This window comes from Bufo gargarizans, chromosome 1 (genome assembly GCF_014858855.1).
Source record: "Bufo gargarizans isolate SCDJY-AF-19 chromosome 1, ASM1485885v1, whole genome shotgun sequence".
Taxonomy (NCBI): domain Eukaryota; kingdom Metazoa; phylum Chordata; class Amphibia; order Anura; family Bufonidae; genus Bufo; species Bufo gargarizans.
The window spans coordinates 571,587,562-571,604,587 of NC_058080.1; the positions used below are offsets into that span (position 1 = coordinate 571,587,562).

Below are 17,026 nucleotides of genomic sequence, written 5' to 3' on the forward strand. Positions count from 1 at the left end.
GTGGTCTGCAATGTAGTCTTACCAGGAGCTGCTCTGTAAAATTACTCCATGCAAAGAATACCCTCTGAAAGTTGTTAGTAATGTTAGCCATACAGTTAAATGAACCAAGTTATAAACTACTAAATACAATTGGTTCTGCACAATGGAAAGCTGCTGTGATGAAGTTGGTCTTTGAAAGTCACCTTTTCTGCTCAATTTCTTCTCAATTTGGCTAAGAAAATTAGCTATAAAAGCTATTGACTAATGTTATTTTCTAGCAATTTAAAGGGATTATGACCCAATTCCTCTCTGAACGGAGCAGTAGTCCGTATGTTGGCACTGCTTCATTCACTTCTGTGGGACTGTCATGCAGATGGGTAAGAGGAGCTCCATGCAAGAAGATTGGAAATGTCTATATAAGTAAAAGTATCTCCCCATCTTCTGCATACATAGAAATCTTTATAATGTTGGAGTTAGACTAGAGTATTTTCTGCAGCCAGTCTAAGGAGGGGGGGGGGTCAGGAATCACTTGTACAGGAACTTTGCCTCTGGTTCCGTCCGGCGGCTGCTGGGAACAGCTAATTGGTCGGTGTTTCGGGTGTTGGACCACAACCAATCTGTTATTGATAACCGATTAAGAGGCTAGATAATTATTATTAGGAGCCTGGAAAAAAATGTTTAATAATTGTAATTTCGATACTCTAGATGAGCTGCTTTGTTCTCAGATGTTTCCATTTCACAGTGTAAGAACTTAGGCTACTTTCACACTTGTGTTGTTAAGATCCGGCAGAGGATCTCAATATTGGAATTAAACGGATCCGTTTTGATTTTGCACATCAGGATGCATCTTTTTCGTTAGGCCGAATGCACACGGCCGTGTTCCACGCCCGTGAGCGGTCCATGGTATCCCAGCCTGGCATCCTGCTGAGAGCAGGAGCGCACGGCTTTATTGGTTGCTATGACGCTGTGCGCTTCATGCTGCCGCTGCACTACAGTAATACACTCGTACGAAGCGCACGGCGTCATAGCAACCAATGACGCCGTGTGCTCCTGCTCTCAGCAGGATGCCAGGCCGGGATACCATGGACCGCTCACGGCCACGTGCATTCGGCCTTAGGATGAGGTTGTGTGAAATCAAAACGGAAAAAAAAATGATCTGTTACCATTGACTTACATTGTTTTCAGTGCCAGATCAGTTTTTTTCCATTTTTATGACCGAACACAAAACCACAGCTTGCAGCAGTTTTGTGTCCGGTCACAAAACATAATGCTAATGGAATGGAAGATCCTGATGCATCGTGAACGGATCTCTTTCCATTCAGAATGCAGGAGGACTAAACCGAATATTTTTTTTTTTCCGGTATTGAGATCTTCTGCCAGATCTCAATACCAGAAAACAACAACTCAAGTGTGAAAGTAGCCTTATCAGAGCAAATATAGCAAAGGTGTTCAACAAATGTACTTTTTGGAAACATGGCAGCTTATTACAGTGCCACACCGAAAGGCCTTCAGCTCTTTAGCATGACCTAATCTACAGTTATTACATATCACATACAGTACACTGATATATTTCTGTGTATATTTGAGCGACAACAAACAGCAATGCATGTTAAACTGTACTCTGAAAATGTCAAATGTAAAATAAAGCTGGTTCCTATGGGTTAGAACACCATTCAATCTATTGATACTTTATGCTGAACCCACGATTAAACTGGCCCACCAGTGGATTCACCGTTGGGCCTTTGACTTCCATGTGCACCAATATAAGGCCTCATGCACCTATATAAGGCCTCACACGGCCGTTGTGTGCATTGTGGACCGCAACATGCGGTCCCCAGTGCACGGGCAATGTACCTGTCCGGCGGCCGGGATGGATCGAGACCCATTCACCGCAAACAAATAGAAATCCGTAGTGCTTCCGTGCCTCCGTTCCGCACCGCAGCTACGGATTGTGGACCCATTTTGCGGGCCGCAATATTGCCACGGCCGTGTGCATGAGGCCTAACTTGGATACCCAAGATTGGCACTGGTTATACTTCCTTGGACCACTTTTTGGTAGATACTAACTACTGCATACCAGGAACACGTCACAGAACCTGCTGTTTTGAAGATATTGTGACCCAGTTATCTACTCATCAGAAGATCCTAACGTCACATTGCATGTAATGTTTGTCTGTCTCTATGGAGTTGCAATGCAACATGCTGAGATTGTGGTGCACAAAAAAAACAAAAAACTTTTTGTTACAAGCAGCATACGACTTTCCCCTCATAGACCAAGTTTCGTGAGACTTTTCTTCAGTTTGGCTGCATTTGCTGTAAAGTAGTCATGCGATAGCAAGTTGCAGACAAGACGCACAAATGTTTTTGGTCATGGAAAGTTACTTATATGTCACCGTGTAGTCCCAGCCTTACACTCATCCATTTTCTTTTAAGATGATCAATCTTCTACACCAAACATGTCAGTGGTTTTAATTTTATGGTGATCAGTGTATATCGCACTGTTCAGTATTTTCCCAGAATCCATTTAATTCTGAATGGGATGGAGAGGGAGTCCCATGCTCCTAAATATTGAAATACAAGTGGAATTCAGTATCGATCCTTACCACTGAACATCATTTCTCAGACGTAATACAGTAATAAACACAAAACACCATTTATTAAAGTGTTCAGATTTGTATTTATAGAAATGTTTACACATTAAACAAGAAAAATATATTATCTCTTAAAAAAAACATTTAGTCAGAGTTGAGTGTAAGGCAGACGCCTTGCAGCACCCAGTGCGAGATGTGTTTTGTGGTAAAGAGATCCGCCTCAAAGACCAGCCCAACTCCCATAGCATTCCTCCTCATTGACGTAGTGTATACGGGGGTCCTAAACGTGTTCTGAAACACAAAATACAAATCAGTTACAACATTTTACTCCGCACAGTACAAAGAATAGAAGCAACATGACTAGGGATGAGCGATCTTGTGTTTTCAAGTTCGGCGTACAAGGTTCAGGTTCGGGTTATCTAAGAATTCGGTCATGGATTCCGCTACCACGGACCATAAGTTATGGTCCATAACGGAATTCTTAGATAACCCGAACCTTGTATGTCGAACTTGAAAACACAAGTTTGCTCAACACTAGACATGACCGATTTCACTTTTACCAGGGCAAACACGTGGCAATACTTTCTTGGACCACTACTGCTCATAGCACCTCCATATTTTCACTAGTGAAGAGAACGGAAAGAAGGAACCCAGAATCTATGCAGCCATGACGTTATCTGCAGTAATAAGGATGTTCTCCTCTGGTGGCGTACCAGCCCCTCATCTGGCTGTGCCTACAAGCTTGGCACTTGCAAAGATTATTCATTCAGGAGGCTGAAGGAATGAATACAGTGGTAAGCTTTGGTATTCACCGGGGATTTACTTTAAAGAGGTTTTCTGGGAGTTTGATATTGATGGCCTATCCCCAGGATAGTCATATAAGGAACAAGGAGTATTGCGAACTTTCTTCATTTAATATATTCATAATACAAGCACATAAAGGCCTATTTCACACCAGCGAGTTTGCCGTCCAAATGTGGTGCGTGTAGTGAACGCATAGCATCCAGACTGAATTCTGACCCATTCATTTCAAAGGGTTCTGTGTACATGAGCGTCGTATTTCAAACATGATCTTTATATTTAGGAAAAATTGTGTTATGTTGTTATGGACTATTGATACAAAATGGATACTTGCTTGTTGAGCTAAGATGGTGGCCAGGCATTCAGCCAACACCTATAAACTAGAATCTTACTTTGTGTTTTTATCATGTGTTTCTTTGTGGTTTCTGTTCAGCTCAAGCAAGCAGCTACAAAGAAAGAAGTAACGGTTTCACCCAGGGGGGAGGGAGAAGGAATTTCCTCTGGCCGTCAAGGTTACAGAAAAGTAGAGAGTTCATAGCCAATAGAAAATATATACTTTATCTTTCACCCCCCTCCCACTCCCTCCTCTCATGAAACCCATGTTGTTTTCAGAAATAAACCAGAGATACTGATTAACTCCATGTAGTGAGTTGTCTGTCTGATCTCTCCGTGCACGTATCTTAATTAATTTGGAGCAGTACATCAAATCAAACTGGCAGCTTTGTCAGAACCAGAACAATTTTGGCGCCCAATCGTGGGGCTCGAGGATTGGACCCTCTGTTCCCGTACCCCCAGAGACCAGACGAGGAGAGGCGCACTAACGGACACCGGGATCGCAACCCGTGATATGAGGTAGGAAAATTGAGTCACCTTGCCTATAAAGTGTCCCCTGGTGTAGCCTCTTGGTGTTCGTCTGAGGGAGGGGTGCGGAAGCAGTCTGGGACGTCCTCGAGGGCATGAAAGTAAGAACCCCATATGTTTTCTTAAAGTCTTGATGTACTGTGTTGTGCCTATAAGTTGTGAAGACCCTGTTGACAAGTATCATTGACTGAGACACGGAGTTCTCCTGTGTTCCTGTATCGGAGTTCAGCCCGGTGTCTGACTCAAATCTCCATAAAGGGGACGATCACAGATGGGTGGAGAGCGGTTCGCGGTAGCCCAGAGTGTGCTGACCGGAACTCAAAGGTCTTCACGTCCAGTGATTACTCTATGCAGAGGTCTTTAGGCGGCTTCAGTAGGTACGAGAGATAATGGGAAATGAGGAAAGTGTCCCGAAGGGTTACTGTTCACCTGAACAGTACGTGGCGGACAGGAGAGGCAAACGTTTCATAAAAGGATTAAGTAAGTTGGAGAAGAGTTAAAGGTGTCTGTAAAGGAGGCATCCTCATAAAAGGATTAAGTAAGTTGGAGAAGAGTTAAAAGTGTCTGTAAAGGAGGCATCCTATGTAGTGCTACCTGGCAAGTGTTGTTAAACGAGAAGAGAGGGAAGTTAGAAGATGATTAATTGACAGACATGGTCCGTGTGTGGTTGGACTGTAGTAAAGAATTTGAACAGACCGGGGGGGGGAACTAAATTTTGATGAGAAAAGACAGATATTTCTGTAAGCCTGGTGTTGCATTGATACATGACTAGCCACCACCCTATAATGGCGCCGGGAAGAAAGCAGGTGGGTGGACCTGCAAAACATGTGGTCAACAGAATCCCTGCTCCCGTGATACGTGCCTTCCCTGTGGGGTTCCCCACCCACAAAACCACACCTTGGTAACTACTCCCCGGCACGTCCCATCACTTCCCGTGTTAGCTACAGCGCCATCTTGACCCCAGGCAACGCCCATGAACGGACCTTTAATATCATTCGGTCCGGACCCCCCCCCGTCACTCCTATGTCACCCCTAGTGTCCCGGTGATCTCTATGCTGTACCCGATGATAAACCCGGACGGTACATTCATGCTACCCCACTCACCTGCCACCCTTACTCCTATAATGGTAGGGGGGCAACCTGATGAAGCAGAACAGGGGGATGCAGACGGTGCTGCAGAATCCACAATGGGCATACAAAATGCACCGGGTAATATGCAAACTCCTTCGCGGGGTACCCCGACAGACTACGGTGATCCGCCAACTTTACCCCTGGCACCACAGTGGACTGTACCCATGACCGTGCGCCCATCACGACGTTCACAAGATCAAATACTGCAGGGTCAGATTACAGAGTTACAAAAGAACTTACAGAAAATTGAGCAGGGAAACCTTGAGACACTGAAAGAAGCCCTAGCACTTAACCGGCCACAGGGACCACCAAAATATGTGTCTTTCACCCCACAACAGTTATTCACCATAGTGAATTTACTGCCTGACCCTGAGACCCATCCCATGCCCTTTTTCAGGAAGCTGTCCCAAGTGCATCAAACCTATGGGTGCACATGGTCGGACCTGCAAAGTATAGTGGAAAACAAGACAGGTGAATACTCCACACTGATGATGGATCAAATCCACATCCCTGAACTTAAAGGTGCTAACTTTGGCCCCCGGGATCATGAGTCTGGAGAATTCTTTATAGAACAACTACAGAAATGGACAAAAGCTAAATTTGCAGATCATTCCAAGCAGATCATTTCACCACACTGCAGGACAGCTGCGGGGGATCAGTTGACCCCCACCTTTTTTCTTTTCACAGAAATGTTGGTTTCTGCTGTGTTAGTTTAAGCTCCTCTTTCTGATAAGAAACTGTCTTGCTTCTTGGTCTTTGTGGTTTTTACTCAAATTATGTGACACCCACAGATGCCGGATGTCTGACAATAAAATTCTGCACTGATTTATATGAGCAAGGGGATTCGCTGCAAACCATTTTGCACCTCATCCCCAATACTCTCTGGGCCAGAGGACCCCAGGATATTGGATACCTCAATGTCCCACCAGTCACTGTGACCCTGAAGGACCCCAAAGTCCTACCATACAAAGAGACTGGACCCAGTAGCCAGAGAAGCCCCTTCCTGTGTCAGAGCTATCCATGCTGCCAGCTCTCTTCTAAACGTCACATCTGACGTTGTGCTAGGTCATCCCCTCACTATTCTGGCTCTCCATGACGTTTCTGCCATCCTCCAGCAGACTCAACCTGAACACCTCGCTGCACAGCGCCACCTCCGGCTTCCGTGTAGTTTGCTTCTGCCAGATAATGTCACCATTCAGAGGTGCCGCATCCTCAATCCTGCTGCACTCCTTCCTCTTCCAAGGGGGGAGTATACTGGAGAATCTGAAGATTTTATTGATCTACAGGCACACTCGAGCTGACACCTCTGAAGCCAGAGGAAAGGCCCTAGCTGACCAAGCTGCGAAGGAAGCAGCAGTGAAAGAGGAAAGAGTTCAGTCAGACCAGATTATGATAACACAGGAAGACCTGGAACAAGAAGAAATCACATAGGACCTCCTGAAACAAATACAGAAACAGGCCACGCCACAAGAAAAATTGGATTGGCTAAAAGAGTCAGCCCAAGAAGAGAAAGAATCTGGACTGTGGACCCAAGGAAGGAGAGCATCTCTGCCCAAAGCTCTCTATCCTCTGATAGCTTCAATAGCTCATGGGCCCACCCACCAATCTAAGACCATCATGAAAGAACTAATAGACAATGGCCCCAGGGATAACCCCTGTCCTGGTGAGGCATACTCAGTCTTGCCTCATCTGTGCGCAGTGCAACCCGGGAAGACCTGAGCCTACACCAACCAAATGTCTCCCCAAAGCCCAGTACCCGTTCCAACGGATTCAAATTGACCACATCCAGATGCCAATGTGCCAAGGGTTTCAATATGTGCTAGTAGTGATAGACTTGTTCTCTGGGTGGCCAGAAGCCTACCCTGTCCGAAACCAGACAGCAACCACTACTGCAAAAAAACTGATGCAGGAGCTTGTCTGTAGGTTCGGAGTACCTGAGGTCATTGAGAGTGATCAGGGCCCAGCATTCACTGCTAGATTAACCCAAGAAGTCTGGAAGATGGTAGGGTCACACTTAGCCTATCACACACCCTACAGACCCCAAAGCAGCGACAAAGTCAAACGACTGAACGAGGTACTGAAGTCCAAGATGCTGAAAATGACTGGGGAGACAGGGCTCAGTTGGGTACAATGCCTGCCAATAGCACTATTTTCAGTTAGACACACCCCTAGGCCTCCACACCAAATTTTGTTTAGGACACGGCCTAGGATGGGACAGTACTTCCCACTGCAAATGCATTATGAATCTGTTGCTAAATATGTGATTGCCCATAGTAAACAATTGTCTAACATATGTGCACAAGTTTTCTCTTCCATTCCAGATCCTGACTCCCTAGAGGGAATACACACTCTCAAACCTGGAGAGTGGGTGGTGGTCAAGAAACACGTCAGAAACACCCTCGAACCACGATACGAGGGGCCGTACCAGGTGTTGCTGACTACCCCGACCTCTGTGAAACTCGAAGGGAGGCTTACCTGGATCCACGCCTCACATTGTAAAAGAGTAAAGGCTGTCCCGACGACCCTGGAACAATAAGCCATGAGGATTCACATACTGATCATGACTTTGACAGTGAGCATATCTGCAGTGTTCACGCCACTGGGTAATGAATGGGACACTGGGCTAATGTCACATGTTTTCCTAGCTGGACACACTGTTATTGTCTCCAAGTACAAACCAAAGGTATGACATTTAGTCCACACATACACTCAGGTTGCAATGATTCAAAAACAGACAGCCACGTGCAGTGTATTGGTGTAGATGCTGAGAACGGAAAGGATCTGCCCTGTAACCACCGTACTGTACAGGATCTCCGGACAGGTATATTAGCTAACGACACCGAAAGTCAGTCAAAAGGATATGAGTTGGTGAAAGGGACACAATTAGCCAAACTAATTACCCGATTATTCAATGGCACAGCAGTAGCAGTTCCAGAAGATATATACTTAGTTTGTGGACACAAAGCATACAAATGGTTATCTGAGAATGTCACAGGACTGTGCACCATCGCCAAGCTTACTCCTGCCACCTTTATAGTACCACACTCTGAAATTGGCATAAATGCAGTACCTAAACACACCTTGTATCATAGGGCCAAAGATAACACACCCAGACCAAATGGCAAGCCACATGTAGTAGAGATGAGCATTACCAACAAAACTGTTAGTTCCATCTTCATATATCCCATGATAGTGCAGATGTGGGATCATCTGGTAGTAGCAACAGACTACCTGGATGACCAAATATGGGAAGTGATGAGACTTATGAATACCTCAAACATTGTGCAAAACCAGTTAATCATTGTCACCAACCAACACACATTAGTTCTAGATTATGTTACAGCTAAAGATGGAGGTATGTGCCAGGTTGTGGGACCCTCTTGTTGCCATTACATAGACCCGCAGGGTAATTTGCAAGTTAAGGTGGGTATAGAGAAAATGGCGGATTTAAGAGATAAATGGCTGGATGCACATAAAGCTGATAAAGATACATGGTGGTCTGATACCTTCTCTTCCCTTAACCCCAATAACTGGTTCAAAGGTATTGGGGGTTGGCTCATGGGAATTGTCCAGGTAATATTGCAGGTAGCCCTAATAATATTGGTGATATATGTAGTGATTAAGCTCGTTCTTATTTGTGTGACCCGCTTTTCAAAAAGAATGAAGAAAACTGATGAACGACCTATTATGCTCCTCTATGATGAAGAAGGACAGAAGGAAACATCGTTCAACACAGCTCCCCCTCCTCACAATGATGCCTGGCTGAGATAGGGTGAGATGAATCCCAGGGTATTACCACAAGTCCGAGCAACCGGGAGCCTACCTATAAGGGGTAGGTTGTCGCCACTGCGGGTGAAGAGGATACGAATGGTATGCCCAGGGGATTCGCTAGGCGAAGGGAAAGTCTACAATCAAGTCTCCAAGGGGGGACTGTTATGGACTATTGATACAAAATGGATACTTGCTTGTTGAGCTAAGATGGTGGCCAGGCATTCAGCCAACACCTATAAACTAGAATCTTACTTTGTGTTTTTATCATGTGTTTCTTTGTGGTTTCTGTTCAGCTCAAGCAAGCAGCTACAAAGAAAGAAGTAACGGTTTCACCCAGGGGGGAGGGAGAAGGAATTTCCTCTGGCCGTCAAGGTTACAGAAAAGTAGAGAGTTCATAGCCAATAGAAAATATATACTTTATCTTTCACCCCCCTCCCACTCCCTCCTCTCATGAAACCCATGTTGTTTTCAGAAATAAACCAGAGATACTGATTAACTCCATGTAGTGAGTTGTCTGTCTGATCTCTCCGTGCACGTATCTTAATTAATTTGGAGCAGTACATCAAATCAAACTGGCAGCTTTGTCAGAACCAGAACAATGTTCTATACTGTAAGTTTTTCAGGCAACTCTGGCGCCATAGAAGTGAACGGGGCTTGCGTGAAAAACGTAAGGTATCTGGATGCAATGCGTTTTTCATTGATGGTTGCTTGGAGATGTAGATCGTTATTCTTTTTCTTCACACATATGAAAAACACATGAAATCCGGATACAATCCGGACGGAAAAAACACACACACACACACACACACACACACAGAACAAACTGATTGGACTTGAACAGATCCTGACACAATTCGTATCACTTGTGTGAAAGAGGCCTAAATGTGCCCAAGCATCATACCACGTGGAAGTCCAGAATGGATATAGTATAGTTATGGCCATTCCGCAGGTAACTAAATCCAGTCTGGACTTCCACATGGACTTGTTATGTTGCTTTTGCACATTTAACCAACAATATGTGTATTTGTTTCATATAAGCTTAATTCCTACCTTTTCAAAAGGTAGCAACAATATAAATCGCATCAAAAAAAAGTTTAAAACCTGAGTCCATTCCATTCCGTCAGTTCATTTTCAGGCAGCCACATCTATGTGCATGCAATCCAATGTGCACACTTGTGCATTTTATCTGCTTGTATTATGAATGTATTAAATGAAGAAAGTTTGCTATACTCTGATTTATATGACAATGTGAATGAGGATTTACAGACCTTGCAGCATGGACATGGCTCTATAGCGTCACTATCCTCAGGATAGGTCATTGATATCAGATTGGTGGAGGCCTCCCGCCACTCCGCGATCAGCTGTCTGAAGGAGGTCACAACGCTCACCAGAGGGCCGCACCTTCCTTCACAGCTTACCAAGCACAGCACCACATGTAGTATAGTGGCTGGGGTTCACTTGAATAGGATTGAACTGCTCCTAGGCCATGTGACTGTTGAACATGATGGCGTAGGAAGAGGCTGCAGCATCAACCCTGTATTCTTAAGTATGTGTGTGTTGGGTTACAATATCATCATAGCAAAAGGTCTCATTCCAAAGTTTAACCACTTCATTAAAAAACATTAAGATGGATTGTATAAACAAGGCTGCCATACGGCTACGTACTTGTAGTTTAAGACGATGAGCTTCAATTGGGATGACCTTTAATACAGGCAACTCCACTACAAGGACTTTGGGTTTACTCTTAATTAGAGAGGATTTCTCAATGTCCCAGTCAGCTCCTTCCAGGTAAAGGCCAGAAATAAAGCATCCTGTGCAAAAGGACAAAAATATGATCTGTCATAACTTCTGAATTTACGCCATACACAATACTAATACAATCCTATCAAATCTGTTCATAGGACCACATGCACGGTGGATTTGTCATAAGTATTTCACTACAGCTGTAATATATTTACACAAAACAGTACATTGCACTTTACTGAAGTTAGGGGTTTTCCAAGACTTTTCTACCGATGCCTATCCTCTGGATAGGTCATCAGTATTTGATTGTTCGAGGTCCAACACCCAGGACCCCCGCCGACCAGCTGTTTGAGAAGGCAGCGGTGCTCGCAGTAGCGCCACGGCCTTTTCTCAGCATAGTCTAGGCTATGTGACGACACGTTCTTCAGTCACATGACTTAGATGCAGCTCAGCCCCATTGAAGTGAATGGACTTGAGCTGCAATATCAAGCACAGCTGCTATACAATGTACAGTGCTGTGCTTGCTGAGCAGAGAGAAGACTGCGTGCTGCGAGGATAGGTCATCAGTAAAAAAAAGTCTCCGAAAATTATTTTCAGGCCTTATGCACATGACTGAAAATTGTGAATCTGCAAAACACGGATACTAGCCGTGTGCATTCCGTATATGGCAGAACAGAGCAGCTGGCCCCTAGCAGAACAGTCATATACTTGTCCATAATGTGGACAACAATAGAACATGTTCTTTTTTTTTTTGTGGAACAGACACAGAATGCACACAAATTCCTTTTTTCGTGTTCCTATTGAAGCGAATTGTTCCGTATGGCCGAAAAAAAAAATGAAAAGGGAACGGACACAGACAAAAAATAGGTTTGTGTGCATGAGCCCTAATGGTAAGTAGTCACAGACACTTAAAATCAGGGCATTGCAAAACTATCCATCCACTAAATAGTTTTAGCGTTGGAAGATTCATGCAGGAGGCAACCGTTAGAAATTCAAAAAAATGACTGAAAATTTGAATTCCTTATAGCACAGGATCAGAATTATTAAAATGTTCCTAGACCACAATTCCCATATTAACACTTCACATTAAGAACTAAAATACACATATGGAAAAGATTACCATTGTCAATGCAGGGCAGAGTAAACTTAATAAAAATGGTCTTCCTCCCAAAGATACTTTATGTATTGCAAAATGCCCCAGTAAGAATACCACAAAATACTTTTAAACTATTTGATAGACTAATGGGGGATTTTATGTGGAAGGGTGCGGTCCCTCGGATAAAGAAGGAAGTCCTTCAGCTCCCAGTGAAAGAAGGAGGACTAGCGCTTCCTAATCTATTTTTCTACTATTTAATAACACAATACGGGAATATAAAGGATAGTTTAGATAGTCAGATGGGTAGACAAGAATTAAATAGATGGGGATGGAAAGAAAAATTTAACCACTTAGAGGTGTTGGAGTCAGGTTTTTTTGGGAAAAAAAATACTAGTAATAGGATATTTAATTTGTTATGGGGGGAAATTAAGAAGATATTGGAGATTAAAGGGTTTTTGAAAAATACACCGATATGGAAAAATCTTAATTTAAAGGAATTGGAAACAATAAGGGATTATATAGATTGGGAAAAAAAAGGAGTGAAATATCTAGAACAGATTTTCGAGGGAGATAAGTTGAAGGACTTTAATATAATGGTGTCGGAATTCGGGATCCCCCATAGTGACATGTATAAATATTTCCAGCTTAGGAATGCATTGCGGATAGCGGTACAGGAGGATAGGTATCGAAGGGAAACATCAGATATGTTGGACAAGTTTATTGTAGCAGGGGAAGGAGGTGGAATAACTGCAAAGAGATACAGGATCTTGATGGAGGAAAAAAGAAAAACAATTACAATGCTTGCCGTGAAGAAATGGCAGAAAGACCTAGATTCCTTTACAGAGGAAAAATGGAGAGATGCCCTTAGAAATTATGCGACAATTTCGGATAGGGGTTCGCATAAGATCTCACAATTCTTTATAATACACAGACTGCATCGGTCTCCATGGATGTTAAAAAGAATGGGGGTGAGACCAACAGACAAATGTTCAAAATGTTGGGAGGAGAGAGCTGATTTGATACACTGTTTTTGGAGGTGTCCCAAGCTTCATAGATATTGGACAGAAATTATGGAAACTGTGTTTTTGCTACTGAAGGTCCGATTGCCAAATGACCCAGTAATTTGTATTTTAGGGGCAACTGAACATTTGAAATTAAATAAAAATATACGATTGGTTTTGAATAAAGTATTATTTCAGGCTAGAATCCTTATACTTAGGAAATGGATAAAGGTAGATCCACCGATGGTGGGACAGTGGAGGAAAACAATAGACAATCTAATTAAAGAAGAACGTGGGACGCAGATTTATACCAAAAAGTCATCAAATTTCGACCAGGTCTGGAAAAATTGGGTACTTTAGTTTTTTTTTTTCTCTCTCTCTACGTGGGGGGAAATGGGGGGGTGGGTGATGGGAGGTGGTTGGGAATGGGAAGAAAGAAAGAAGAAAAATGAAAGATGAACAGTAACTATCATCTGTTAATAATTTTTTCACGTATTGTTGGGGTAATGTTTTTTCTACGGATGTATTTATTGTATGTAATCGAAATAAAGATATATTCGAAAAAAAAAAAAAAAAAACACTTCACATATCCAAATGTGTACACAGTGCCATCTCCTGTGTAAGGGGCCTGAACCCCTTCAGATATTGTCCGATTTTTCAGTGGCAGTTCAGGAAATGGGTTCTTTGGCAGTTCTTACCTTGTCCAGGTCTCTCAGTGACCTCTTCAGATGTACGGAACTTTGTAACCTGAGTATACAATGTAGATCGGTCAAGTGGCCATCCATTCTTTCTGCAAGTGGCTTGAACAAGAGCAGTCAGATAGGACTCGGGAATATGTAAGCCGGACAGCCACATGACATTTGGCTCGCCCTCATTCACCTGCAGGAAGACAGATAATTACAGTTATCATGGATGCTAGTATACAGAAGATCGGGTCTCCTTCAGTAATTGTACCCTTAACACAACCGCAATGATAGTATGCAGACACCGCAAGTACGTACAGTATATAAATACCGCTGGAATGAACAGAACAGATAATATTCAGAAAATTCAACATACCCATGATGTGTACTGGTTATAACGTGCCCTGAAATGAATCATCCAGTTTCCCAAAGACTTTAGGGTATCAGGAGCCAGTCTTCTCCATATGCTTGGAATCTGCCCATTAAATAGTGCTCGAGCCACTTCATCTAACTCGTTGCTCATGCCAACTTCACCAGCCAAAGCCTTTGGATACAAAAGAACACAAAATAACTTTCATATGCAAAAAAAAGTTTGATATTCCTGATTTCCAGGATTCTGATTTGTAGAGTGTATTACCATATTAAGAGTTGGTCTGAGATTGTGATAACATTGTCAGTCAATACAGCCAAAAACATGTCTAAATTGTAGTAATGGTCCAGTGCACAGGTTCATACAGTGAGTGCTATAAAGGTGTAATCTTCAGTTTATCATTATACTCACCCTCTGAAGTTCAGCTAGAGACTTGGACATTTGTATTATCAGCTTGTTAAACCTCTCTAGTTCCTGTAGTAACACCACTGTGGTCGGTGATATTTCCAACCCATAATTTTTCCTAATTTGGTCCAGATCAAATATTTGTGTCAGCTTGTTCTCAATATCCTTTGCCACCTGCCCGATGTACTCATCCCGGCTTATACCTGTGCCTGATTCACCTGTAGAGATATTAAAGCAAAATGTTACATCTGATAAACATGCTAATTAGGTTGGCCAGGGGTTAGGCTAGTGTCAGACTGTGGTTAGGTTAAAGAGCACCTATCACTGAGGTGGTATCTTCTAAGGATGAGAGTACAAAGCAGCTGTAGAGATGTGGCCAAAAACACTCAGACATGCGTGTCTGCTCAGTTTTCAAATTAAATTATTGAACAGTCAGTTTGTAACGTGGGGTTTGCGGAACCATCACACCCACTGTAATGGCCCTACTCTGATCCCTTCTTCTCAAGATATTCAATGCATGATTGAGTCTAGAGGCCCCCCCACACATTAGGGCTCATTCACATGAATGTAAGGGCTCCGTGCCCATATTGCGGACCACAAACGGGCACTGGCTGTGTGCACTCCGTGCTGTGCATGCGGACCTGTTGACTTGAATGGGTCCGCGATGCGCAAGAGCAGAGCGGAGCCACGGATTGGAAGCCCACAGAAACAGCCCTCAGAAGCGCTTCCATGGGCTTTTGGGTCTGTGGCTCAGCACCACAAATGATAGGATATGTCCTATCTTTTGCCGTGTCTTGCGGATCGCGGACCCATTCAAGTCTAGTTCCATGGCGCAGGCATTGTGGCTTGGGCGTGGCTGACGGTGACACTTCTTTAGTTACTGCTCAGTCGCAGCCAGGACTGGATCCTTGCGAATAGCTGCTTCAGTTAGAGTCCAGATAGACGCCCCTCAGTTATTTTGTGAAAATAAAATCTCTTCGTAAACCAGTTCCGGAGACACTTTAGCCTGGTGTTCACAAATGTGATGTCTGGTTCGCCCTTCCTAAAACTCACATCCCCACCTGTCCCTTGGTTGAACTTGATGGACTTTTGTCTTCTTTCAACCATATTATGTAACCATGTTTGAAATTGCATTCCTGGACTCTGGCTGATATACAATTACAGTATAAACACCTACTGACATAATTCCTCCCTTTAAAAAGCTTTTTTAGTGCCCTGGTTGTAGGGAGGAATTAGGCCAGTAAGTGTGTATACTGTCAGCGGATCAGGGAATGCAATGTCAAACAAACCATTTGTGAACCAAGCTATCAAGAACTGTAAAGCCGCCCTAGTGGGATCTAAGTGTAGATGCAGCTAGGGTGATTCCTCGTCTGAGATAATTTAAAATTTTGGACATGCCCCAGATTGGTGTCTGTGCCGCCAGTCCCTTTTTATAACTGCAGCAGTGACATGCAGGTATATGGCACATGACGGCTGCCGCCAATCACTGTCCTGAGCGGTATGTCTTTGATCAGACCCTCAGACACAAAACTCAAGAGGCTCACAAAGTAATTTATTACTTTTATAAGTAATTTTATGTAGGGATCAGGTAAGCGAGGGCTTTCTAGGGCGCACCAATTCCAGGGTGAGGTTCCTGTAGGTGACTGGTAGCGGGCCACCGCTATCCAGTCACATAGGCCAGTGTAGGGCTCTAGGGCATTACTAGGGCCAGCCAGCACTACAGACCACCCTGTGTTACGCAATTGCCGATAGCAACGGTGTGCACATCTATCAACACCAGCCGGACAATTGTGGATCCAGAAGCCTTTCATCTGAGTGGTAGGACCAACCGGTTATCATTCTGGTGCCGCCGAGCATCTCTTTTTAGTGTATGACTTGGTTCTGGGTACCAGTTTTTTCTGTTTGGCAACCCGCCGCGTTGCTTCTTGTTCATGTTAACGTATCTCTATATCTTGGGACCAATTTTCAAATTATTCCAATTAAATGTTAAGTTTTAATTTTGACCACTTATTACACAATTCTTCTGTTTGACTCAGGTGGTCGTCCATAATTATCTAAATTTGTTATTTGTAAGTAATTTTAGAACCAAAATAAACAATAAAGTTAGATTAATTCTTCAATTTGTGCAAACACACAGCAAAGCAGCATTATACTTAAAACTGTTAAAGGAGTTCACCAGGCTCTCCTATATTGATGACCTTTCCTCAGATTATGTAATCAATATCAGATCGGTGGGGGTCAGACCGCCGACAACCCCACCAATCAGCTGTATGAGGAGATGGCGCATGCAATATTCACATGCCGTCTCCTTTCTCTCTTCCGGTTGCTGCTGCTTTGCCATAGACATACTGCGCACGCTGTCTCCTCATACAGCTGATCGGTGGGGGTGCCGGGTGTCGGACCACCACCTATCCAGAGGATAGGTCATCAGTAAAAATAAAATCCTGGAAAACCTTTTTAACAAAACTTAGAATGGAACTACACTTCTCAAAGATTCCAGAAAACAGCTTAGGATGTGATAAAGTGATAAGTCATACCTTACTAATGCCGACCACTTTGGTTCCAACAGTTACCAGGTCCCCCAGTGGTCTCTG

At 43.6% G+C, this 17,026-nt stretch overlaps 1 protein-coding gene across 1 annotated transcript in view; it reads right to left on the reverse strand.

Annotated features, from left to right (window-relative positions):
- Window positions 1-2,714: 2,714 nt before the first annotated feature.
- The window catches only part of DNAH10 (dynein axonemal heavy chain 10), a 141,824-nt gene continuing 127,512 nt past the window's right edge, over window positions 2,715-17,026 (reverse strand). Inside the window, exons 75-79 of the mRNA XM_044290221.1 lie at window positions 14,439-14,650; window positions 14,034-14,201; window positions 13,673-13,853; window positions 10,800-10,945; window positions 2,715-2,861 (exon numbers count right to left, since the gene is read on the reverse strand). Coding sequence (XP_044146156.1) covers window positions 2,715-2,861; window positions 10,800-10,945; window positions 13,673-13,853; window positions 14,034-14,201; window positions 14,439-14,650 — 854 coding nt within the window. The remainder of the gene's footprint in view (window positions 2,862-10,799; window positions 10,946-13,672; window positions 13,854-14,033; window positions 14,202-14,438; window positions 14,651-17,026) is intronic.